The 25,068-nt window shown below is 38.9% G+C and overlaps 1 protein-coding gene across 1 annotated transcript in view; it reads right to left on the bottom strand.

The window, feature by feature from the left end:
* Positions 1–1,160: 1,160 nt before the first annotated feature.
* SUSD5 (sushi domain containing 5) overlaps positions 1,161–25,068 on the bottom strand; it is a 102,750-nt gene continuing 78,842 nt past the window's right edge. The window contains exon 5 of the mRNA XM_012551297.3: positions 1,161–5,889. Within this exon, the coding sequence (XP_012406751.2) occupies positions 4,604–5,889 (1,286 nt within the window). The 3' untranslated portion in view covers positions 1,161–4,603. The remainder of the gene's footprint in view (positions 5,890–25,068) is intronic.

Raw genomic sequence — 25,068 nt, 5'->3', positions numbered from 1 at the left:
GTAAGGAAAGAAGGAAGGAAAGAAGGAAGGAAAGAAGGGAAGGAGAAAAAAAGGAAGAAAAAAGGGAAGGAGGGACAAATGAAAAAAGGGAGGCAGAGAGGAAAGAAATGGAGGAGGGAAGGGAGGGAGGAAGGAAGGAAGAAAAAGGAAGAAAGAAAGAAAGAAAGAAAGAAAAAAGCTGTGTTTCCCAACTGCCAGTTCCAGTTGGGTCCCCAGTGGGCACTTTACTCACTGAGGTTGTTGTTTGTCCTTTGTTCTCAAAGACCATGACATCAGTGAGGTGATGCCATGACATGCAAGTGAACTGCATCTCAGTGAGGGTGGGCTGGACAAAGTCACCACTCTCACTTTCTTCTCCAGTGTCATCTAGGTCCAGACTTTTCTCATTAAAAAAGTCGATTCAAACACCATTTTCCATATTTAAATTCCACAAAACATGGACCAGGGAGTTACTTTGGGTAAAACCTATTGGGTAGAACAATGAAAACCCAATCCCAATCATCAAGTAACTTATGAGTTAAAATTGTGATCTCATGTGTCTCCTTTTTGTATTATATTTATGTGATTTGGCCTTTGTTATCTGGCAGGGAGGGGAACAGATCCCAGATTTTCTAACACCTGCAGTCAGTGTTATATTCACCTCTGCCAGGGTGAATTCTTCCTGCTTTTGACTGTTTATGAAAATCCAATTCTATTAGAAACAGAGGCCTTTGAATTTAGAAAAATACAAGATGTTGAAATACAAAGGCACTTTTTCCCCCTTTCATTTGTTGTGCCATTTCTGTAGTTTTTATTTGGATAATCACGTTACTTGGTAACTCAATGGCATTTGTCATGGAACATGGCCGACTTAGTAGAATAGAAATTGTATTTTCATACCATGGGTTTTACTTAGGATCTTATTGAGAGGAAAGAACCTATCAAGAGCAAAGTCCCCTCTTGAAAAAATGAAATCCTAGACCCTCCAGAAAAGTTTTAAGTTGACTCTTTGTATCCACATTTGGGGTTTTCTTGGCAGAGATACAGAAGGAGTTAGCCATTTTCTTCTCCAGCTCATTTTATAGATGAGGAAACTGAGGCAAACAGGGCTAATAGTTACATAGTTAATAAATGGCTAAGGTCAGATTTGAACTCAGGGAGATGAGGCTTCCTGACTTCAGGCCCAGCACTCTATCCATTGCACCATTTGCTCTCTCCAGAAGGTAAGATCAACTCTAGAAAGATTCTTCCATAAAGAAGGTAATTTTGGAAAAATTTCAGTTCAACTCAATAAACATTTATCAACTACCTATTATTTTCTATATTCCAAACTAACTTTGATAGATATAGCTAAATAGTGATGTCTTGTGCTAATGTCTTTGTATATTAGTCAAATCAAATCAAAAGACATGAGTATGAACCCATTATTCCACTTACTTGATGTGTAATTTGGGGTAATTTCCTTGACTTCTCAGAGATCTCAGTTTCCTCCTCTGTAAAATGGGATTGATGATAGTAATATTATTAAAATTCTGTTGTGAGAATCAAGATAATGTATGTAGAGACCTTTATAAACTTTAAAGCGCCCTAAAAATATAAGCTAACTTTATTATCATTGTCTGATACATGAATTGAAACTATGTTTGGTTCTGACTGTTAATTCCTAGACTGAGACATGTTTACAGGTTTCACTGATAGGTCTAAGGCAGAGGCAAGAGAAAAAAAGGGAAAAGAAAAAAGAAAAGAGAGGAAGTAAGGAATAGAAGAGGGAGATAAAATGAAGAGAGAAGAAAAGGAAAAGGGAAAAGGTGCATATTATGCAGCACTGTGCTATCAGTAATAGTCTCTAGTCTTGTTTTGTCACAATCTGTCCAAAGGTCTAACATGTAGAGTCCTTTATAATAAAGAAATATTGACCAATTTCATGTTGGTTCACTGGCTTTAATGATCTTTGACCTTTTAGTTGGTTCTTAGACCCAAATTTTGGTCCAAGGAATTTAGGTTAATAAATCTGATCTTCTTTGCAGAGAAGAGTAGATCTGTGCTCTCCTGAAGAAATGACTTTGAACAATATATGTAATTTACTTCAAAATTCTACATTAGTCACCATGAAGATACTCTCTCCTCCATTTTGTCTTAATATTTATGTTGACCACCAAGTTTCTCTCCCCTCCCCTGGTACCCAGTAGTTTTATTTTCTAAAACAATATGCAATAAAGAATTGCCTGTACTTTTTAAAAAAAGATATATGCAAGGATCCATTTAAATCTTCAGCTGTGTGCTGATGTCCTACTGCCAATCCTTTCTGAATAAATTCAGTATTTATTGATCTTAAGAGCATCTCTTTTATTCACTAGAGCTTAATATGATGGTTGAAGTCTAGCAATGGACCATTAACGGCACCATTTTTTAAGCTATCTTTTTTTTTTCTTCTTTATTTGGAGGGTCTCTGAAGCTTTGTACTAATGAAACCTTAGGCCATTTGTATTTTCCTTTACATAAAGCATCACATATGTTCATTTCCCAAGACTGCAGATTTTAGCCATTCCCATCCTTCATGAACTTGTGAATTTCAAACATCAGTGGAGATAAGCCAAATCAAATAAAAGCTTAAATACCAATGGTTTTGTATTTATTTTGCAGTATATTTCCACACAGATGAGACATAGTATGTACTTTTCAGTTACGTGGTCACATTATTCATTAAATGGGTTAGTGTAAATTCAGTATTTTTCAGCTACTGCTTAAAAATAGTCTACAATGGCAATTCTAATGTTGAGACAGAGGTTATTTTGCATTCTTGAATTCACTGAAAGCATAAAGGTTATTTTGAAGTATATTAGGGAAAAATATTTACAAATTTGTACAGTTTCCAGTTTTTATTATTTTGTTTTGTTTTTGCTTTGGCTATACCCATCCAGCAAAACTAGACTTCATTCCCATCATTCCAAATTTGTTCTCATTTATAGTTTTCCAGCTGGGCTCTTAGGCTTATCTACTGATGGTGACTAAATAGGTTCCACGGAAGGAGGATATGCTAGATTGTCCTTGTAATTTATCTGATCAGCTAACTGATCTATTGTTCTCTTTACAAAGCTTGCACCCCAAAGAGCTGATCTAGTAAAAGAGTAGACAAGTTTCACGTTTCTTTTTAAAAATGTTTTAAGCAAAATGCTAAAGGTTGATTTTGCAACTCCATAAAGGAGCCCAGTGTTGTAGGAAATCTTGACTCCTTTATTCACTCTTTTCCTCCCTCCACCCCCACATCCCAACCATTTACCATTGAAAGTTATTTCTAATTAGGTTATTCATGTTGGAAAAGGCTGATGGGTTTATTGGCCACAATGGCAACAATCTGTTGTAAAGGACAAGCATGGCTTTTAGGCAGCTCCCCCATGCTGCCACTAATGCATGTGCTGGTTTCTTGTGAAACAAAACAAATAGGTTTTAGAAAGAGAGAAGAAAATGTCTTTTATGTACATCTGTTTCATCATCTGATCTCTCGTGTCTATATTTGAATTCATTTCTTCTTTGCCAGAAATATTGCGCTTCCCAAAAGATGCCTGGTTTAGTGTTTCAGAATGGGCTATGGAAAGCAAGACCAAAGTACCTGGTTGGGTAGAGCTCCCAATTGTGACCGTATCAAAATCCTCAGCCCCTCTGCTATCAAGGAAGCAGCCACACTGGCTACCTTCCTTCCTTCCCCCTTTACGTTTCCCCTGCCCTTTTTCATAAGTCCGTCTCCCAGATTCAGGGTAAAGAAGTGCCTCTGTGGCAAGGAGTGCCAGTGACTGGTTTCTACCATCCTTTTCAACGAGATGGAGATGGCACTGAGCTCTCATGTCCAAGAACAACTAGGTCATTGCTCTGCAAAGGGAGTTGAGCTGTTTAGCTTGTAGCTGACACCACAAAATAAAGAATAGAGTCAAGTCTTTGTCTCAGGGTCAGGAAGGGTACTCTCCTTCACATTCACACCCCTGAAAGTCGCGAAAACTCCTTTGCTTTGCAATTTTTAGATATGCCATCCCAGAGCCAAAGGCTCCAAATTGAGCTAATTTATTCTCTCTGGGCAACACCGCAAAATAATAAGGCAATAGCATGATAAATCTTTCCAGTCCCCTATTTGGCAATAAGATATCTGGATTCTAGATAACACGGGCCTCAAAATTCTGGCTCATTAATGTCATCTATCTCATCAATTTGAAAGATGGGGCCAATTACTTTTTTTTTCTTTTTAAGGAAAGACAGGATGATCAATCCAAACAGGGATGTTTTCCTTCAATTTGGGAACGAGGGCAAAAACAGAGGCTTTTTATTGGTGAAGAATGTCACGGGAAAGATAATAATAGCATTGCCAGCCAGGATTTGCTTTCTCCTTTGCATTTGCCGAAAGCAACAGAGAAATAGAAGATGGAACATCTTAAGTTCTACTATTCACTGCGGAGTCCCTCAGGGTCTTTGAAAGGAACATCAAAATGTCAGTTTAGTCAGGTGTTCTTCTTTTGGGTGAGTCAGCCATTTTCCTTGCCCACCCAAGGCACACCCAATAGAACTGTCCCGGTTCACAGGTGAGTTTGATGGTCCTTTCCACCAGCTTCTGAAGGGCCAAGTGCCTCGATGGCAGTTAGACCTTCTGCATCTCAATCTGCTGGTGATAGTGCCGTGTCTGACCTTTGCCGTTCAACTTATACACAGAGCTCTTCTGCTGTCGCCGTCTGTAGCACCACACGGCGCTGATCACCACCAGCAGCAGCAGCAGACACAGGACGATTACTATGACGGCAATCACCGGACCTTTGCTGACACTTGAGCAATCCTCGCCCACACAAGACTCGTTCGTTGGAAGAGGCTCTTCTTTTACGCTTGAAGTGGGAAGCTCCTGCTCCATGAATCTCTCAGAGGGCACGTCTGGGAAGCTCTCGTGGGTGCTCATCATGGTGGTCGGGGCGGGAGGAGGCGTGGTAGCCTCTCTCTCAGCATCTCTGGGTGATGGGATGTGGTCCAGGGGCTGGGAATCTGCTATTGTCATGGTCCCTGGGGTCGAGTTGGTGAGGTCATAGAGTAAGGTGGACATCGGAGATTCGTCCGTTGCAAATCCCCAAGGCACGGTGGACTCATATGTGACCACATCGCTCACTCCTTTGCTGGGACTCACATTCTCAGGGGCAGTGGTAGGTGTGAAGGTCACTGGACCATAGTCCAATGTTCTCATCAGAGTGACGGTTATATCTTCACCTATAGTGAACATGGTACTGCTGGATTTTTTTACTTCTACGTGGTTGGGCTGGTCAGTCATAAGCAGCATGCTTTCATCCAGACCCACTGAGCCATCTCCTTTGTCCCCTTCATCTTCATCTTCTTCCTCTCTGGTCCCATCGGTGACGGGGTAGCCATCCAACCAGGATTCATCACTACTGCTCACGATGTGCTCCCCAACTTTGGTGTCATTTCTGACCAGTGTTGGGCCAATGGGGAAGTCCGCACTGTCATAGATCATTTTGGTACCTGGCTCGTGGTGTCTGGATTTCACTCCAATATGGTTATCGCCATCGGAAAAATGCTTCTGGGCCTTCTCCTCTATCATTTCCTTCTCCAACTCAGGCTCATGAAAACCCTCAGCTGGAAACCAAAACAAATGTTTCTGGCTCAACAAAGAGACTGGAGATTCTGTGGGAGCTCTGCCTTCTCCTCCAGGCAGGCCCCTCGTCTTTATGTCTTTGTTGCCAGCCATGCTTTCTCTTCCTAGAGAAACAGAGATGGAATAACCCTGTTTTAGTTTTTCGGAGGATTCCTCCTGGCTCCCGCTCTCCTTCTTTTCCTCCTTCTTTTGATCCTTCTTGTGATCTGTGAATGGCACTGATCGGTCATCAGGGAAATTCTCTTCATAGTCAATATGTGTCTCAGCTTCATCTAGGAAAAAAAAGAAGGGGGCATTAAGTTACATTAAACCAGCTTTTCCTGTCAAATTGTGAGCTTCTTGGGAGCAGGGACTGGCTTTTGCCTCTTTCTGTTATCTTCAGTGCTTGGAATACAGTGGGTGCTTAATAAATGTTTATTAGTTGATTGACCCATTAGGGACATTACCAAAGCAAGCTAAGCTTGCAGTATGCTCCCTTGTTAAGAATTACAAATAGTACAGAGAATGTAAGCATATCCTAATAGCTGGGTTGTTATTGACCAAGCTCCCCATTACATTGACAAAAGAGAGACAACATATGGTGCTTGGGCTATGGTTGGCTCATGGAGTAAGAAGATGACACACTGTGGAGGGTTTGCTTAAAACATGACTGACTAGGCTGCTCTTCAGAGATACAGGTTTTGATAGTGTGAGATTTCCTGTCAAAAATTGGACTCCCAGATCTGCCATTTGCTACGTGTTTGACAACGCTCCATCATTGGAATCTGCAATAAGGGAATCACTCACTCTCTGGGCTCAGTTTCTTCCTTTGTAAAATGAGGGGATTAGATTAAATGATTCTTAAGCTTCCTCCAGCTCTGTGCTTCCTCTATGCTTCTAGGATCAGCATTTGCAAAACACCTTATAAACTTTACTTCATTTGAACCTCCCAGCAAACTCCATTTAGGTTCTACCATTATTATACCCATCTACAGATAAGACAATTAAAATTCATTGTCAACAGCCTTCCTGACTCTACATTCAGAATTTGTGGAGGTGATTCAAGGCAATCCCAACAGATTTGTGATGGCAAATGTCATTCACATTACAGAGATAGAACTCCAGAAACAATGTGGATCAAGGCTTTTTTGTTGTTGTTTGGTTGCTTGCTTTTTTTTCTCTCATGGTTTTTCCCCTTTTGATCTGATTTTTCTTTTGCAGTATGATGCATTAGTTTTGTTTGTACAAAAACTTTTCAATTTGATATAATCGAAATTTTCTAATTTTTGATCAATAATGATCTCTAGTTCTTCTTTGGTCATAAATTCCTTCCTCTTTCACAGGTCTGAGAAGTAAACTATCCTATGCTTGTGCAGGATGATGAATATGGAAATAATATGTAGAAGAATTGCACATGTTTAACCTATATCAGATTGCTTGTTGTCTTGGAGAAGGAGGAGGAGGAAAGAGGGAGAAAAATTTGGAGCACAAGATTTTGCAAAGGTGAATGTTGAAAACTATCTTTACATGTATTTGGAAAGATAAAATAGTATTAAAAAAGTTTGTGAAGATGGTCCCTTGTTTCCTTTCCTTTTATTACTAGGTCTCAGCCCAAGTGACAAGGGCCCAGAATTAGCAAGGTATAATCTAGTAATTGTCATCGTTCAGGTTTAGAGCAAGTGGGAAAAGACTTTTGAGATGCCTTCTGCAGAAGTAGCGACCAAGGGAGTAACATCCAAATATAGAGAACATAAAAACCAGATCCATGGATACCTCAGCATGGAGCAAATCCCAACTGCATAGGTCTCCAAGGGGATGTCAAGAATGAGAAGGATCTGGAACTGAGACTCTACTCGGCTGTAGACATGATCTAGACTAGCCCGTGGAGGGGAAGAGATGGAGCTCCATTCTATTCCATTCCTGGCATCAATGTAGACAGAAGAGTGCTTTTGTCCAAGTGTACAATTCAAATCAATGCTCATTTATTCAGTCCCTATGCTGAGCAAAACTTGGTGCTAGTGGCAGAAATTTAAAAATAAAAACCCAAACTGCCCTTACCTTCAAGAATTATACATTCTAGTGGGAAGGAACTCAACATTATAAATAATAAATAAAAGATAATCCAAGGATGATGCATTGGAAGAGAGTGGTTTATGAAAGCCTTCTAGAAAAGATGGTGTCTTAGCTGAACATTGGTGGGTACTCTGAGAACTGGTCATGGGGAGAAAGTGTATCCTGCAAAGTATGGAAACGACAGATGAAAAGCTAAGCTAAGGAGACAGCTAGAAAGCGTGTTTAGATGAAACATGGAGGACATGAAGGGGAATACTATGAAATAAGTTCAGAGAGGAAAGTTTTGTTATTCAATTGTTTTCAATCATATCTGGTTCTTCATGTCCCCATTTGGAGTTTTCTCAGCAAAGATAATAGAGTGGGTGACATTTCTTTCTCCAGCTCATTTTTACAGATGAGGAAACTGAGGCAAACAGAGTTAAGTGACTTGTCCTGGATCACACAGCTACTGAGTGTCTGAAGCCAGATTTGAATTCAGGAAGATGAGTCAGGCTGCATGCTCCAGTCATTATGGTACCACCTAACTGCTTAGAGAGAAAGGTAATGGCCAGATTTTCGAATAGTTTCAAACAGTGACAAAAAGACTATACTGAAAAGTGTTTATCTTAACCTAGAAACAGAGGAGGATCACTGAATTAATTTTTTTTATCCTTTTGTTTGTCTGCAAGGCAGTTGGAGTTAAGTGACTGGCTCAGAGTCACACAGCTAGTGTCAAATGTCTGAGATCACATCTGAACTCAGGTCAGCCTGATTCCAGTGCTCTATGTACTGTGCTACCTAGTCACCCCTAACAACTGAATGTTAGAAGATGTTTTGGAGAGGGGGAAGACTGAAGAATTAGAGGATGTATTATTAGTCTAGATGAAGGAGAATTGAGTAGCATCCATTTGACTGAAGAGAAAGGTGATTTCATGTTGTGGAGTTGAATGTTAGTTCCTGGATAAGGAGGGTTTTGTTTTTATCTTTAGAATGTCAGCATCCAGCACCCTTGCACATAGTTTGTTACTGAATTGTGGAGCTAGAATCTACAAGAAGACTCAGTGCTCACTCAGAAGCTAAAAACCTAGGTGCTTGGGAGAACAGAATCATGAAGATGAAGAATAGTTTCTGTTGATTACATTCGAGGTTGCCTGCCATTTTCCCATTTTGGTGTCTATTGTTGTTTTTGCATTTTAGCAAGTGAGAAATTTATATCATGTTAAACTAGGATGATTCCTGAATACATGAATGCTTTATGAAATCTCCCGTTAGATTTTTAAGTCTTTGATGCTGGGGATTGTATGAAGTTTTTTCTCCATTTTTCTACAACTGTGTCTTAGATGTACTTAATGCTTTAAAAAAGATTATTGAATTGAAACTCACTGAGCTGTATCCAAAGATTCAATGAGCTTCGCTATTTTACCATGAAATCAAATTCACTAAGTTTTACTTGGTTCCCATTATTATTCATTCATTTGACAATTTTTTGGGGGAGATTCTAACATGGGGTAGGCTTTGGGAGAGATAATGATATTTAGGTTAAGATATGGTCCCATCTGTGTGGAATAACCTCTACACAGTGAAAGGGGGAAGGAATAGGGGAGAAAAAAATGTAATTGTGTATAAATCTAGTATTATGTATTAAGTGCATTATAAAATTGTGATTCGATGCTTCCATGAAGTTAAGGGGGAAAAACTACTCTCAGCTGAAGAGATCGGTGGAAGCTTTATGGAATTGGTGACTTTTGACATAGGAATTGATAAAGCATTCAGGCATCATCTTAGTTTCAGTGGGACACAAATTTCTTATTTGCTCAGTTGTAAAACCCAATACATAATAGGATGGGAAGATGGCAGCTACAGCAAACACATTGTTTCTGCTCATCTTCAAATATGGCAACAGAGATGTTGGCTGCCTTCATCTAAACATCCTGTGAATCAAGGCTACTCTTTGTTCAGGCAAATTTCTGAGGCTTGGGGATTTAAACAAACAAAACCAAAAATCCAAATAAATTTAGGATCTCTTTGAAAACAGTTTTACCCTTATCTCACCACCCCAGGCCCTCTCCTCAACCTTTTTTATTGTTCAGTCATTTTTTCAGTTGAATCTGACTCTTTGTGACCCATTTGGAGTTTTCTTGGCAAAGATACTAGTGTAGTTTTCCATTTCCCTCTCCAGTTCATTTAGCAGAAGAGGAAACTGAGGCAAACAGGTTTAGGCGACTTGCCCAGGGTCACACAGCTAGCAAGTGTCTGAAGCCACATTCAAACTCAGGAAGATGAGCCTTCCTAACTCCAATGTTGGCATTCTATCCACTGGGTCCACCCAGCTGCTCCATTCTTCATTCTCAGAGGGGATTTCTCCTGGAAAGACCCCAGGATTAAAGCAAGGAGAGTTCTGGCTATTCATTGTAATCTCTTGCTTCTCTCAGGAATCAGAGAGAGAACAGCCAGATCTTCCCACTGGGTGTAAAGTAAGCTACAAAGTTTTATCTGGAATTTCCAGCAGACATCTTGCTTAAGTCTCGTTCACTGTAGACAATGAGATAATGGAGTGAGTTGGCTGTGAGATAGCCCAAGGCCCTTCTGTGTTTGAACAGTCCATGGTAGCCACATTTATGTGTGCAGGAGTTGTTAGCTTTTGGGGGGGGGGACTGTATGAAAGCATCCATTCAACTCTCAGAACATCAAAGGCGTCCCTTTCCCCATCTCTATCAGAATGCCCTGGCTGACTGGCAATGTTCTGCCTTCCTGTCTCTGCTCTGTAAACTAGAGAAAGGCACCGTTGGTCACTGGATGGTCATGTGGCTAACCCCAGTGTCCCAAGAATTAACTGAGTCCTTTACTTCTTGAGACAGAGGCTTAGATTTGGGGTCGGGAGACGTGGATCCAAATCTCCCTCTGCCCCTTATTATGATTTTTGGCCAACCTCTTCACCTTTAAAGATCCATATCCTCATTTGTAAAAATACAGATATTGGACAAATGATCTGCCACTCAGTTTCTTGAAGCTTTAATGCCTGCCTCTTAGCACCTTTATAGATATACATTATTTTATTCTCTCAATAACCCTGGGAGGTAAGGAAAGTCTTACAATCATAGACTTAGAGTGGAAAGGACCATCGTGATTATCTCATCCAGTTCCATACTCTTATAAATGAGTCCATCACTCAGACATAAACTCTCATAAACATTTAGCAATTAGCATCAGAAAGCACCTACTATGTGTCAAGCAACATATTAAGCTCTGAAAATGCAAAGAAAGGCAAAAAATAGTTGTTGACTTCAAGGAACTTACAATCTACTGGGAAAATCTAATGAAAAAAATTAAAGGCTGGAGCAGTTAAATTATGGTCAAATGATTATGGTCCTAAAGATAACGACAGGCACAGCTGAGAAAATATTATGGGTATTATTGTCATCACTTCAGGCCTGAAAAAAATATAGCCATTGAATCAGTGTGAAATGAAGGATTATAATTCAGGTCCCCCTTGTTTTCTAGCTCCACATCTCTTTCTACTACTGTTCTGCCTTTCTCAAGCACCTGCTACATCTTTTCTCCAAAGCACTTGTTGATAAGGAGGTAGCAATGATCGTGATGATGACAGCCAACACTTATATAGTGCTTTAAAGTTTGCAAAGTACATACATTTATTTTCTTATTTGATTCTCACAATAACCCTGGGAGGTAGGTGCTTTATTATCACTATCTGATTGAGACTAAGAGATAAACTGACATCATAGAGCCAGTAAGTGCCAAGTCTGGATTTGAACTCAGGACTTCAGTGCAACACTCTCTATACTATATCTTTTCTATGCGGAGGTAACACGGAAGAGCTCTCTGGAGAGTTTATTTATTTAGTTTAGTCTCTAACTTAAACATAGCAGCCATTTGGTTGACTCTGGGTTTATTGTTCTATTGACTGATTTTGACCTTTCCTGATGATCTCATCACCTCTTGCTCCCTTCTCTCACCCTGGGAAGGCTGTCACACTAGGCTGACTAGCTAATGTCTGTTCCTTCTACTGCTAATGAGGCATCTCACTGTGCCTCATATACGGGCATTTAATGAAACTGATCCTACTGCTCCAGCAGCATCATTCAGCCCAACAATCATACTGATGATGCTCTCAGAGCCCAGAGGGCTAATTTCACTCCAAGATCAGGGGCAGAAGGCTAAAGTGACCCAGAAAAACAGCAGCCTGTCCTTGACATCCAGCCTTCAAATTCTGTGCTTTGGTCTCATAGAATGCAGTGCAGCAAATGCCAGAGGTGGAAAGAACCTTAGAGATAATGGAGTTCAATCTTAAGATTCCAAACTCTGGGATTCCCATAATATCTTAGCTCTGACAGTCAAGAGGCAACAAGAGAAAGGCTAATGTAATTTTTTTTTAAGTGACCAGGATGTCACATTGAAAGGAAACACAAAACCCTAAGGATAATTTTTGTATTGAAAATACATGGCCCTTTGAGGTGCCCAAGGCATATTTTCCCCATTTGACAGATGAAGAAACTGAATCTCAAAAAGCTTAAATAACATGCTCAAGGGTATAAAGCCTGCTAGATTAGATTAGATTATATTGATATTTTTATTTTTACTTTACCCTCATTTCTGATTACATTGTTCCCTACTCAGCAAATCATCAATTGTAACAAAGAATAAAAAAGAAAAGGTTCAGCTAATTAATCAAGAAGGCAACTGAGTCGTGCATATTCTTTACTCATGGTCCCTAAAGTTCTCATTGTTTCTATAGTGGGACAAGCTTGCTCATTATAATTACACAGCAGAAATCGGGTCTTTCCACTTTCCACTGCCGCTTCACCCGCCATCTTCCTTCATTGGGAATCAGCAAACAAGAAAAAGGAAAAAAAAAAAAAAAAAAAAAGAGACAAGAAATTCTCCCATGTTGGGTTTTTGTTTGTTTTGTGTTTGTTTTCTTAGAACTAAGGAAAGAAATGATAGTCTATCTAATCCTGGATTATGTCTTTTGCTTCTACAGATGGCTTGCAACAACACATCAAGATTATCTCAACTAGTGGCAGCCCTTTTCGGAGTGGCTAAAAACTGGAAACTGAATGGATGTCCATCAGTTGGAGAATGGCTGAATAAATTGTGGTATATGAATATTATGGAATATTACTGTTCTGTAAGAAATGACCAACAGGATAATTTCAGAAAGGCCTGGAGAGACTTACACGAACTGATGCTGAGTGAAATGAGCAGGACCAGGAGATCATTATATACTTCAACAACAATACTATATGATGACCAGTTCTGATGGACCAGGCCATCCTCAGCAACGAGATCAACCAAATCATTTCTAATGGAGCAGTAATGAACTGAACTAGCTATGCCCAGAAAAAGAACTCTGGGAGATAACTAAAAACCATTACATTGAATTCCCAATCCCCTATATTTATGCCCACCTGCATTTTTGATTTCCTTCACAAGCTAATTGTACAATATTTCAGAGTCTGATTCTTTTTGTACAGCAAAATAACGTTTTGGTCGGGTATACTTATTGTGTATCTAATTTATATTTTAATATATTTAACATCTACTAGTCATCCTGCCATCTAGGGGAGGGGGTGTGGGGGGGTAAGAGGTGAAAAATTGGAACAAGAGGTTTGGCAATTGTTAATGCTGTAAAGTTACCCATGTATATATCCTGTAAATAAAAGGCTATTAAATTTAAAAAAAAATTAAAAAAAAAAAAGATTATCTCAACTAGAGCAACTCAACACTCCTCCCTCATCCTAAAAAGCAAGGTGTGTGAAATGGAAATGAGCATTTATTAAAATCTGGTTTCACACTATCTTTCCAGACTGATCCTGTGTGACTCCCCCTCCCTCACACACATTCTGACCCCCCTGATTGACTGATTCAATTCCCATTCAGGACATTTCATCTCCTGTCTGTCCTGTTCATAAGTTGTATCTCTCTTCACCTCCAATCTCTTAACATCCCTGGCTTCCTTCAAGGTTCAGCCCAAGACCCACAAAGCCCTTCTAGCTTCCACAGCTATCAATGCTTCCCTTACAGAAATCACTTTGTATTTATGTTGACTCTTTTCAGTCTCTCTTTATGTATATACTTATTGATTCTCCCTAATAAAATGGAAGCTCTTTGAAGGTCAGAGAGGTTTTGTCTTTGTCATATTCCCAGTGCCTGACACAGTCTTTGGAACATAAGTGACTAATAAATGACAGCTGAATTGAATAAGTAGTTGAAATAATTGCTACTGGACTGTAAGCAAAGCTAATGCCTGTCTGGAAAATAGCTATATCCTGTATTTACTCAAGTATCATATCATTTCAGTCCAAATCCATACATCAATTTTAAGATTTAATATGAAGGTTTTTGAAGGTATCCAACTCCCAGTTAGTATTTTGGCAGCTACAATAATCTCATTAGCGTGGGTACTATTCGCAGTTAATACATGTTATAATCAAGCTTCCTTCCTAAAGGAGCTGGAGTTGATGCCAGATATTATATGGAATTGGGAAAAAGTCTATGTGTCTAACAAAGGGAGGAATAAGCTCCCACTTTATGCCATGGATTAAAGGAGACCTATTTGGGAGAGAGGGCAGATTCTGAAGGATGGCTACTAGCCTCAGGAGACAGATTGGAGAGAACTTGAGTTAGCTCAGCAGGGTCTGATATAATGATGTTCATACTTACACATTTACCATGCCAGGAAGTGCTAAATACATGTTTGCTAAATGTAATTAAAAGGATTTAAAAAAAACCCAAACAACCTCAAGAGATGGAGCAGCTAAACAGATAGTAGGCTGACCTTGAAATCAGGAAGACTGATTATTAGCTCCCAATTTAATTATAAGCAAATTGCTTGCCTTCTCTTCCCCTGGCAACTTTATTAGACTCCAAATTCCAAAGAGCCATGTCTTTTCATCATTACTTAGAACTCTCCTTCCCATGAGATCTAGACAGCCCTCCTCAAAAAAATCCCACCTCGTTTTTGTTGTTACAAATTAAAGGAGCTACTTTAGATCAAAGCTTCTTAAACTGTGGGTCAGAATTCCATATGGGATCACATCAGTGAATGTGGGGGTTGAGAAAAATTTAGCAATAGTAAAAGGTTTCTGAATGTTCTTTATATGCTGCGGTATCAAATATGCCACCAAGATTTAATTCTTTATTTAAAAATAAACAAGCAATTTATCTCATTAATATGCAAACATGCTTTCAGCTTTAACAAATGGTAAAATTTAATAAATGGTAAAATTAATAAATAGTAAAATATGTATACCAAAGGATTATTTTAAAATAAATTTCTAGATGATTTATTATGAGTAAATGTGTGATTTGTATACCTGTTTTATATACCTATATACCCAGGGTCATGAAAAAGTTTCTTGAACAAAAAGAGATCACAGTAGAAAAAAATTAAAAAACCTTGTTTTAGACCAGGGAAAAGAAGTCATCAAATGTACTCATCAGAACTACCTTGTGTCCTATTCTTGTAATTTCTCTTATCTGTCTATATGCTATCATCCTTTCTGTCAGAATGTAAACTTACTGAGGGTAGGGGCTATTTCCCTTTTTTTTTTCCCCTAGGGCTGAGAGCAGTGTCTAGACACAGAAAAGGTGCTTAATGAATGTGGATTAATAGACAAAGTTCTTTTCATATTTTGTCATAATGATAATCACTATTATCATTGTTATTCTTCTATACTAACATCCCACCCGATGCCTTATTGTGACATGGAGGTAACCTTAGCTCTAGAAGGCTATACCAACCCAATACAGATTCTGGTTACTATGCTGAGCTGACTTTGAGCAGTACTCAAAGGACTAACCCAGCTAAGTCTGGAAAGCCTTAGCTTTTTAGGTGATGAATATATTTTGGCCAAAGCAACTCATGAAGAATGTTTCTTTATGGAGAGGGTGCAATTTGTGCTGGTAGGGAAAGTACCCAATGTAGACTAAATCGGGAGCCTTTGGAAGCACTGAAGTAAGAAGAAGAAGAATTTATTCTAAATCTCACTCTGACTAGATTTGGAAGGGTTTCATTGGGACACCATCCCATGAAACATTTCAAATCCCAATTTGAACTTAATGTGAAAACTATCCCAGTGAGTGAGAACAGAGAATCTACAGTTCATTGAGTAGAATATAAAGAGCTCAAGAAGACAGTAACTCAAACAGCATCTGGCTGTGAAGGGGCAGAAGGAGCTTATTCCCTCACAGCCCAAAGAGATGCCAGGGCCAAGGCCTGGGAAAATGGCCAGTGATGTCATCTGGGAGTCCGGTAGTTTCAGGGTAAATACTCTGACTCTATATCATGGGATCAATATGTCGCAAGAATTATTTTTAAAAAAGAAAAGAAAGTTCTTCCCCATGCATTTTCTATCTAAATACTCAATTGGTGAAACTGTGAAAAAATTTACTTCAAAATTCAAAGGGACATCTACACCATGTCTCCCCCGCAACCTTCTATCCCTCACTCTCCACTCTCCAATTCCAAAAGCAACCAGGACAAATTAATATCTAGATAATTTTTCATTGCTCCAAAGAGTCAAATCTACAACTTCTACCAACTTAACAACTTTCACAGCTGAGGAAGTCTTTATCATGTGTATTTTCTCCTCAAGCTGAGATATCTCCTTTTTTCTTTTAATAAAATGTTTTCAATTAACAAATATTTATTTTTTCTCTTTTTCAATTTACTTTTCCTCCATGAAAAAAAGAGGAAGAGAAGGAGGAAGAAGAGAAGGAGGAGGAAGAAGAGGAGGAAAAACACAAGCATAAGCAGCAGAGAGAGGGAAGGAGAAGAAAGGAAGAACAGGGGAGGGAAGAAGAGGAGAAAAGAAGAAAGAGACAAATAAAAGACAAAAGAAACAAATAAAAACAAACAAAACAAATAGACATAATGAAATAAAGCAAATATCAGAGCCCAGAGGGCTAATTTCACTCCAAGATCAGCGGATTAATATCTAGATAAGAGGATCATTTCTTTATTTTGATCATTATCAAAGGAGAATCATTTCTTAATTTACTTTTTTTTTTTCTTTTTTCCCTATGGAAGCTCCATTGAAGGACTTGGACTATATTCACACAGAATGGGAAAATAAATCACTGGATCATAACATTGCTAAAGTTGCAAGCAGCTTCCAAATCCATCCAGGCCAGCCTTATTTTTTTTTTTTTAAATATATGAGGAAACTGAGGAACAAAGAAAATGATTTGTCCAAAGTAACCAAGATAGTAGATAAGGGATCCAGGATTTGAATCTGGATCTTAGAACTAATTTTAGCTCTCATTCCATCACATCTAAGGAGGAAGTTCCCACACTGATGAGATCACAGATTCATTAAAGTATCAACTTTCTATCCTTACTATTACCTTAACTAACTTCTCTGCCTTAACAATTCTTCCTTTCTTCAGTTCTGCTTCACTCATTCCCAAAGACCACAAAATGGTCCATTTGAACAATATTTCACTAACATCATAATTCACTCCAACTAATGTTTTCTAAAGCTGTTCTCATGATGTTTTTTGATTATAAAATTCTTGTACAAAGTTGTTTTATGGCCATACAGTATTATATCTTCATTCTCCCAACTCTCCCCACCTACCTTTTCTCTTAACTTTCCTGTTTCTGCAGAAGACTCCATCATGCCTAGAAAAACTCTCTTTCTTCACCTCTACTTCAATGAAGCCCTTACTTCCTTCAAAAACTCCTTCAGGAAGACTTTTCTGATTTCTCCCAATTAGTAATGCTATCCCTCTGTCCTCCAGATACTATCTGTATTTTGCATAAATTTCTACCTAATTGTCTTCTTATAAATGGCGTCCCATGAGCTCCTTGGGGTCAGGGACTGTTTATCTCTGTTTCACCATAGTCCATTATAGTTCTTTGGCAGAGAGTAGGTGCTCAGTAAATACTTGTAAAATTGAATTCTACTAAATTTCATTAGTGCTGGCATAGGCTCAACGGATGTCTCTGTGCCTAAATTCTCACCTTGGATCCTGCACAAAAATCAATTTTTGCAATGAATTATAATTTTTTAACTTGAAAAAAAATCTTTATACTGTGGTCTTTTTTATTTCATAGAAGAGTGTCTGTTGTTCATTCCTTTCACTCACATGCGATTCTTCATGACTTCATTTGGGGTTTTCTTGGCAAAGATAGGAAATTGGTTTGCCATTTCCTTCTCTGACTCACTTTACAAATGAAGAAACTGAGTCAAAAAGGGTTAAATGACTTGTCCAGGGTCACACAAATAAGAAGAGTCTGAGGACAGACTTTTTTTATAATAGCTTTTTATTTTCAGAATACATGCTAAAATAGTTTTCAACATTCACCCTTACAAAACTTTGTCTTCCAAATTTTTCTCCCTACCTTTCTCCTATCCCGCTCCCCAAGACAGGAAGTAATCCAATCAATATAAGTTAAACATGTGCAGTTCTTCTAAATATATTTCCATATTTGTCATGCTGCACAAGAAAAATCAGATCAAAAAGGAAAAAACGGAGAAAAAAAAAGCACGTAAACAACAATAAAGATGAAAATACTCTGCTGTGATGTGCATTGAGGCCCCATAGTCCTTTCTGGATGCAGATGGCTCTCTCCATCACAAGTCTATTGGAATTGGCCTGAATCATGAGGCCAGATCTGATTTCACAAAGTTGAGTTTTCCAGATTCTAAGTCCAGTGCTTTGTGTACCATGGCACCACCTAGTTGCCCAAATAATGTTTTGGCTTGGGATTCAATGTGATCACTAAAGTATTTTTTCAGTTCTATGATTTCATTGGCAGGTGCCATCCATGCAGTAAAGCGAAGTCACAATAAACATTTTTTTTAAGGATTTCACTTCCAATGAATGCAATGGACTTAATCCTCAGTTGCCCTATTAACACCACTGAATAATGATGGCAGTGCAAGAAAGTGCAAAGGGTTTGAACTTGGATTCAGGAGACTCGAGTTCAAGTGCTCTCTGAATTTACTAGCTGAGTGACCTTAAGCAAGTCTTTTAAACTCAATAAATCTCATTTTTCTCATTTATAAAATAATGATAGCAATGCCTACAGTGCTTACAGTGTAAGGATTTTTGTGAGCTTCAAATGAGATAATATATATAAATCTTCTTGCATGACTTTAAAGAGCTATGTAAAAGTTCAGTAATTATTAATTAGCACCACAGATCATAGATTTAGGATAGAAGCAATGGTTAATGTTTTAACAACTGGCTCTTCTCCCAAATAAATGTACACAAGGCATACTTTCAACTTTAATCTGTCTTATTTCTCCCCAACACTTTCTTAAGTATAGACAACAACAAAACAATAAATCAAGTCCTTATTTGTAGCATTTGACAATTTCCTAGATTTAAATGCTCCTGTGAAAATTTAACAATAAGCTCATTATGAGGTGGTTCCAGCACTTCTGGAAAAAGGAATATTTAAGGTCATCTAATTTTCTCTCTCATTTTAGAGATTATAGTCTTATAGGATAAATGCAGGGATCCTCAAACTAAGGCCACACGGGCCAGATGCAGCAGCTAAGGATGATTATCCCCCTCACCCAGGGCTATGAATTTTCTTTATTTAAAGGCCCACAAAACAAAGTTTTTGTTTTTACTATAGTCCGGCCCTCCAACAGTCTGAGGGACAGCGAACTGGTCCCTATTTAAAAAGTTTGAGGACCCCTGGAAAGAATTTAGTGCTAGAATGGACTTCAGAAATCATCCAGTTCAGTCCTTTCATTTTACTGATGAAGAAAAACTAAGACCCAGTTGGCTTAAGTGAGTTGCCCTGGGTCGTACCCAACATTCTTATCTACTATGGCATCAATTAGTTGTGCTTCATTACGTTTTCCCATACCATTAGAAAGGTTCTGCATATCATCTAGAGCTCTTGTGACAAGCCCAAGAGCTTTCAAAAATCTCAATACCTACCAATCTGGAAGATTATATTATAAAGCATCGTTCTCTGAGGACTTCTTTCTTAAATGGAAAGATTAAAAAAAAAGTATGCTTCCACTATTACTCCCCAGCCTGCCTCTGAGTCTCCACCAAGATAACACATCATCACACAGTTGTCAAAATGAAATTCTCTAGTTGCCTTATGACCAGGTATGGGAAGAGGTCAAGCTGAGAATGTCAGGGAAAAGAACATCTCTCCAAGGTATCTTCCCATGAAGAGAAAAAGCCTCACTTAATCATATTAAAGCAAGGACCTAGAATTGGTTTTTTAGCCCTCACTTTATAAATAAACTCACCCTGAGCAAATTACAAGGAATGCTGATTTTGCTCATTTTATTTTAAGTACAACCTTGATTTGACTAATTTTTTGTTTATTGGTTCATCAAGTCTTTGATTTGGAAGGCATCTTAAAGGTAATTTGATATAACCACCATCCAAATCATGAATGCTGTTTAGAATTCTTAAAATAATGGCCTCTACCTTAAGGACTCTAGTGACAGGGAATTTACTATTCCATTGAGATAACTTTCTCCATTCCTGAACTGTTTTAATACTTGGGAAGCTTTTCCTTGTTTTAAGTCAAAATCAACTACTCTTGATGGTTTATGGATAACTTCCACCTGAGTGGGAGCTCGACAGAACAAGCCTAATCCCTCTTCTTACATGGCAGCTCTTCAAATAAGTTCCTATCCAAAAAAAAAAAAAAAAAAAAAAAAAAATCAGACTGTTTTAGGAAAAAAGAAGTCTTACTTGTTGTTTCCTATATTTGAATCCCATCTTGCTCTTCATTGGGTCTTTGCACAGGCTATGTGCTATTTTGGAATGCTTTCCCTCTATTTTCATATCTCCGAGATTCTAACTTCCTTCAAGACTCAGCTCAAATTCTACTTCCTTCAAGATCCAGCTCAAATTCTTCAAGGAGCATATCCTTATTTCCCCAATTGTTAATCCATTCACCTCCTGGAAAACCCTTTTTAACTATATTATATATATCCTCCATTTGCTCATCTGTCTACATTGCTATATCTTCCAATAGAATTATAGGCTGCTTGAGGGCAGGGACTTTCTCATTTTTCAGTTTATATCCCTGGTCCCTAGTATGTGAAATGTGAAAACTATGTCTATAAATTGAGGGTTTCAGAGTAGCCATTTGATGTCAGATTGAATCATCTGAGGAACTCAGTCTTTTTTTATTCTTTTCTTTTTAGTACACATTTCTTTTTGAATCATGTTGGGAGAGAAAAATCAGAATAAAAGAGAAAACCACAGGAGAGAAAAAAAACATAAAAAAGAAGTGAACATAGCATGTATTGATTTATATTCAATTTCCATAGTTCTTTTTCTGCAGATGGCATTTTCTATCCAAAGTTTATTGGGATTGCTTTGGATCACTGAACCACTGAGAAGAACCAAGCCTTTCATAGTTAATCATCGTGCTTTCTTGCTGTTATTGTATACAATGTATTCCTGGTTCTGCTTCTTTCGCTCAGTCTCAGTTCATATACATCTTTCCAGGCCTTTCTAAAATAGACTTATTCATCATTTTATTTTTTATAAAACAATAATATTCCATTGCCTTCATATGCCACAACTTTTTTAGTCATTTCCCAATTGATGGGCATCCACTCTTTTTCCAGTCCTTTGCTAGCACAAAAACAGCTGCTACAAACATTTTTGCACATGTGGGTCCTTTTCCTTTCTTTATGATTTCCTTGGGCTACAGACCCAGTAATGGCATTGTTACGTCAAAGTTTATGCACATTTTGAGAGCCAATATAGCATAGGGAAACTCAGTCTAACTCTGGATTTTCTTCCTAATTATACCACCCATTTTCCAAAGAATACTAGTCAAATTATTTTAATTAGGTGTACCTCCAATTTTCTATCTTCAAAATGGACAAGTAACAACTGAAAAACAATGTTGTAACTTTGAATGATCCCAGGTCACAAAGCATTTTGGAATCCTTAAAGGCAGTGAAAATCAGAGTATGGCTCAGGGGAAAGACTGCTGAAGACTAACAGTTTGAACCTCAGCTCTGTCAATTATTAGCTATGTGTAATTTGAGATTAATCCCTTTCTCTCTCTGGGACCTCAGGCTCATCATCTGTATGAGGGAAAAATTGGACTAGATCATTTGTATGGCTCCTTCTAATTCTAAGTACCTTGCTTAGGAATATGCAGCTAGTAAATATCAGAACACAAGAAATCTATAGCGATGGAAGGGTCTAATTCTGGCACTTTATAGATGTTCAACCTGAGATCCAGAGAGATTACAAGATTTTTAGAGCTGGGGGAAGGGGAGGCTCTAACTCCAAATCCAAGGCTCTGTCTATAGCACTATCACACATCACTGTAAAAAAGCAAGAAACTTGGACAGAAAATGGTTTTTTTCTCACCACAGCCCAGCAGGAAGTATGGCTATTTTGCCCAGATTGTTCTCTGTAAACCATTTCAGAGAATCTCCCCCCCCCAAATGATTTCATTCCATGCTATGAGCATCCCCCTCCCCAAAATGAAAATGTGCAGCAAAGACAAGTCATTGATTCTGTTGCAAACCTACTCCCAAGCCTCAAAACCTTGCCTTTCCACAAAAAAGTGACGACACTTTTTTTTTAATCCCTAAATCTGTTCTGGACTACAATATTACATGCCAAGTTATTTGGGGGAGGGGGCAACGGACAAGGGGTACGGGAAGAGTATGTTCTTTCTACTACAGAAGAAATAATAATAAACTACAAAAACATACATTTCCTAGTCCCCTGCCAAAGGTTGCTATGTTTAGGCTGAATATGCCTATGTTCTCTGCTAGAACACAGTCCCCTTTCATGATGGGGAAAGACAGGAAACAGTAACTCTTCAGGACCTTTTTTCCTCAAAAAGTTTTCTCGATTAGAAATTATGGGCTATTACCTCATGTGTGTAATGTGCTGTAGGGCCTCTTACCACAAATTATCTGATTATGATGTATTTCTTTGTTTCTCCACGGTTGCCACAAGACACCAAAAAGTCAAGAACGAGCATACGGAACGGTTTAGTGCATGTGATTTCAGTCATTCCTGGATCTCCAAGGCACTATTTCTGACATTTCAATCATCTTTGCATTTCATCATGCCGAGATCCTATACAGCTAGCCATAAATGGGCTGCCTGAGCTGAAACCTGCCCGGCGTCCTTAATAACAGACGGCGGGAACGGTGAGACCGTCAGGTGAGCTTGGGCCGCATCTGTTCTGGGCCACGTTCAGTCGAGGCGGGCGATGGAAACCGGCCACATGTAGGCAGCCTGGCTAGCATCCCAGCAATCACTCTCCAGTTCCATCATCTCCTTTTAACTACAGACATATGAGTCTGTTCAACAACAGGTGAGCCCATCTAGAGACCATTCTTTGCCCAGAGAAGCAGCAACCAAATATTCTTGTGATAGCAGAGGCTAAAAACATCTTTGTGGGCTATGCCATATGCTTGCTGTCCCAGCACCATCGGGTTAGCTGGCTTCCTTCATATCTGATCCTTACCTGTAGTTCCCTTACCTGTTCCATACCTGAAATCACTTCTATTCTGCTCTGCTCACAACCCCATCTCCTTCATCTTTTCCTATGCTCCCCCCATCCATCCCTTGACTCCCCCCACCTTCTATCACCCCCACTCCACTTCTGTATTGTCTGTCACCTCCTCTGATGATCTTTTATCTGCCCTGATCAATCCTATCCTGGTTGTTGACTATATTGTCCCTGACCCTTAGTTCTCTCTCCTGCCAATCCCTTTTCCGTCCCATATCTTCCCAGATGGCACCATGGGGGAAGAAGGATCCTCCCATATACAGTGCTTGCTTTTCTTATTTGGAGTGTGAAATGGGAAGTCAGGGAGGATTTCTCAGAGCTGTCTACAGGCTACCTACTCTTTAAGCAATCATTTTTGTGACCGAGGTCAATCTATCCCCCTTCCTTCCTACTTCTAGCATCAGCCATGATTGCCCTGTGGTGACACAATGGATAGAGGACCTGGCTTGGAGTCAGGAAGACCTGAGCTATGTGACTTAACCTCTATTGCCTCAGTTTCTTCATTTGAAAAATGAGAATAATAATAGCACTCCTTCCCAGAGCTGTTGTGAAGACAAATGGGATAATAATTATATAGTGCTTGGCAAGTACTAAATGCTATATAAATGTTGGCTATTATATTTTTATGGAGCATAAAGACATGGCAGAAACAAGGATTGATGCTATTCAGGACGTTAGGGGATGCTGGCAGAGATTTTGAAATTTTGTTCCTAGGTTTGGCCATTACTGATTTAATAGAATGATGGGTAAAGGAAGAGATGAGGCAAGAGCCAGAGGGAGACAAAGGATTCAAAGAACTTGACTAGAAAATGCCATTCCAAAGTAAGTGCATGTTTCTGCCACTGTACTAGACCTCTCTTCATTTTGATCAGAGCAAAGTGGATGACAGGAGTAATGGTTCGAGGGCCTGGAGGAAGGAGATTCTCAAGTTTTTGCATCAGGAGGACAGAATGAAGGGCTTCTCCAATTACTCCTGCCAGTAATATGTTGAGTGCTTTTTGTGCCCAGGATGGTGTCCAGCTACAGAATTGAAGGATTTAGACCACAAGGCGCCAGAAGAGATTTGATCCAATCCCCTCATTTTACAAATAAAGTGATGGCCAGATATGGAAGTGACTAGCTTGAGGTCATACAGCTAGTCATAGGTCATAGGATTATTGATTTTAGAGCTTAAGGATTTTAGAGGACATTAATTACAACTTTCTCATTTTACATAGGGAAAATGATGACACTGGGAAAGTGACTTGTCCAAGTTCACACAGTTATTAAATATCTGAGGCAGCATTTGAACTCAGGTCATCATGATTCCAAGTCTAGCTCTCTATGCACTTTATCATACTCTTAAATCCGGGTATTCTGATGGACTCCAAACCCAATGCACCTTCAAGATTTGGGTTCAAATCACAGCTATGCAACTTACAACTTCACAGCTCTTATCTATAACATAAAAAGTCAAACTACCTGACTTCTATGGTCTTGTCTAACCCTAAATTCTATGTTCCAACAAGCAGAACTGGAGAAAAAAAACTGTGTTATATTAGGATATCATTGAAACAACCAAACACCAGACCAGGGAGCACGATACATTCTCCATTTTCCAGTTCTACTCCATTAGAAGGTGGAGAAGGGAAGATAAGCCCTTACCTTTACTTCTGCCTTCCACAGACCCAGAGGACCCTGACACTTCCCAGCCCCTATTTGTACCCTATGTCCTCCTGACTCCTTATCTTGAATGGAAAATTAAACCTGCTTTTGTCAGAAGGATCACTGGCCTTTTAGTCAAAAGATCAGAGAACTAAGAGCCTAAAGAAAGGCTGGAAGATCATTTATTTCAGTCACTTGCCCAAGATAAAAGTAGCCTCAGAAGTTGAACTTGGAAGACCACGGCTAGTTTTTATTATCTATGGCCATG

This window comes from Sarcophilus harrisii, chromosome 5, assembly GCF_902635505.1.
Source record: "Sarcophilus harrisii chromosome 5, mSarHar1.11, whole genome shotgun sequence".
In the NCBI taxonomy this organism is placed as follows: domain Eukaryota; kingdom Metazoa; phylum Chordata; class Mammalia; order Dasyuromorphia; family Dasyuridae; genus Sarcophilus; species Sarcophilus harrisii.
The sequence above is the reverse complement of the archived record's forward strand: the minus strand, read 5'-3'. Positions and strand labels throughout refer to the sequence as shown.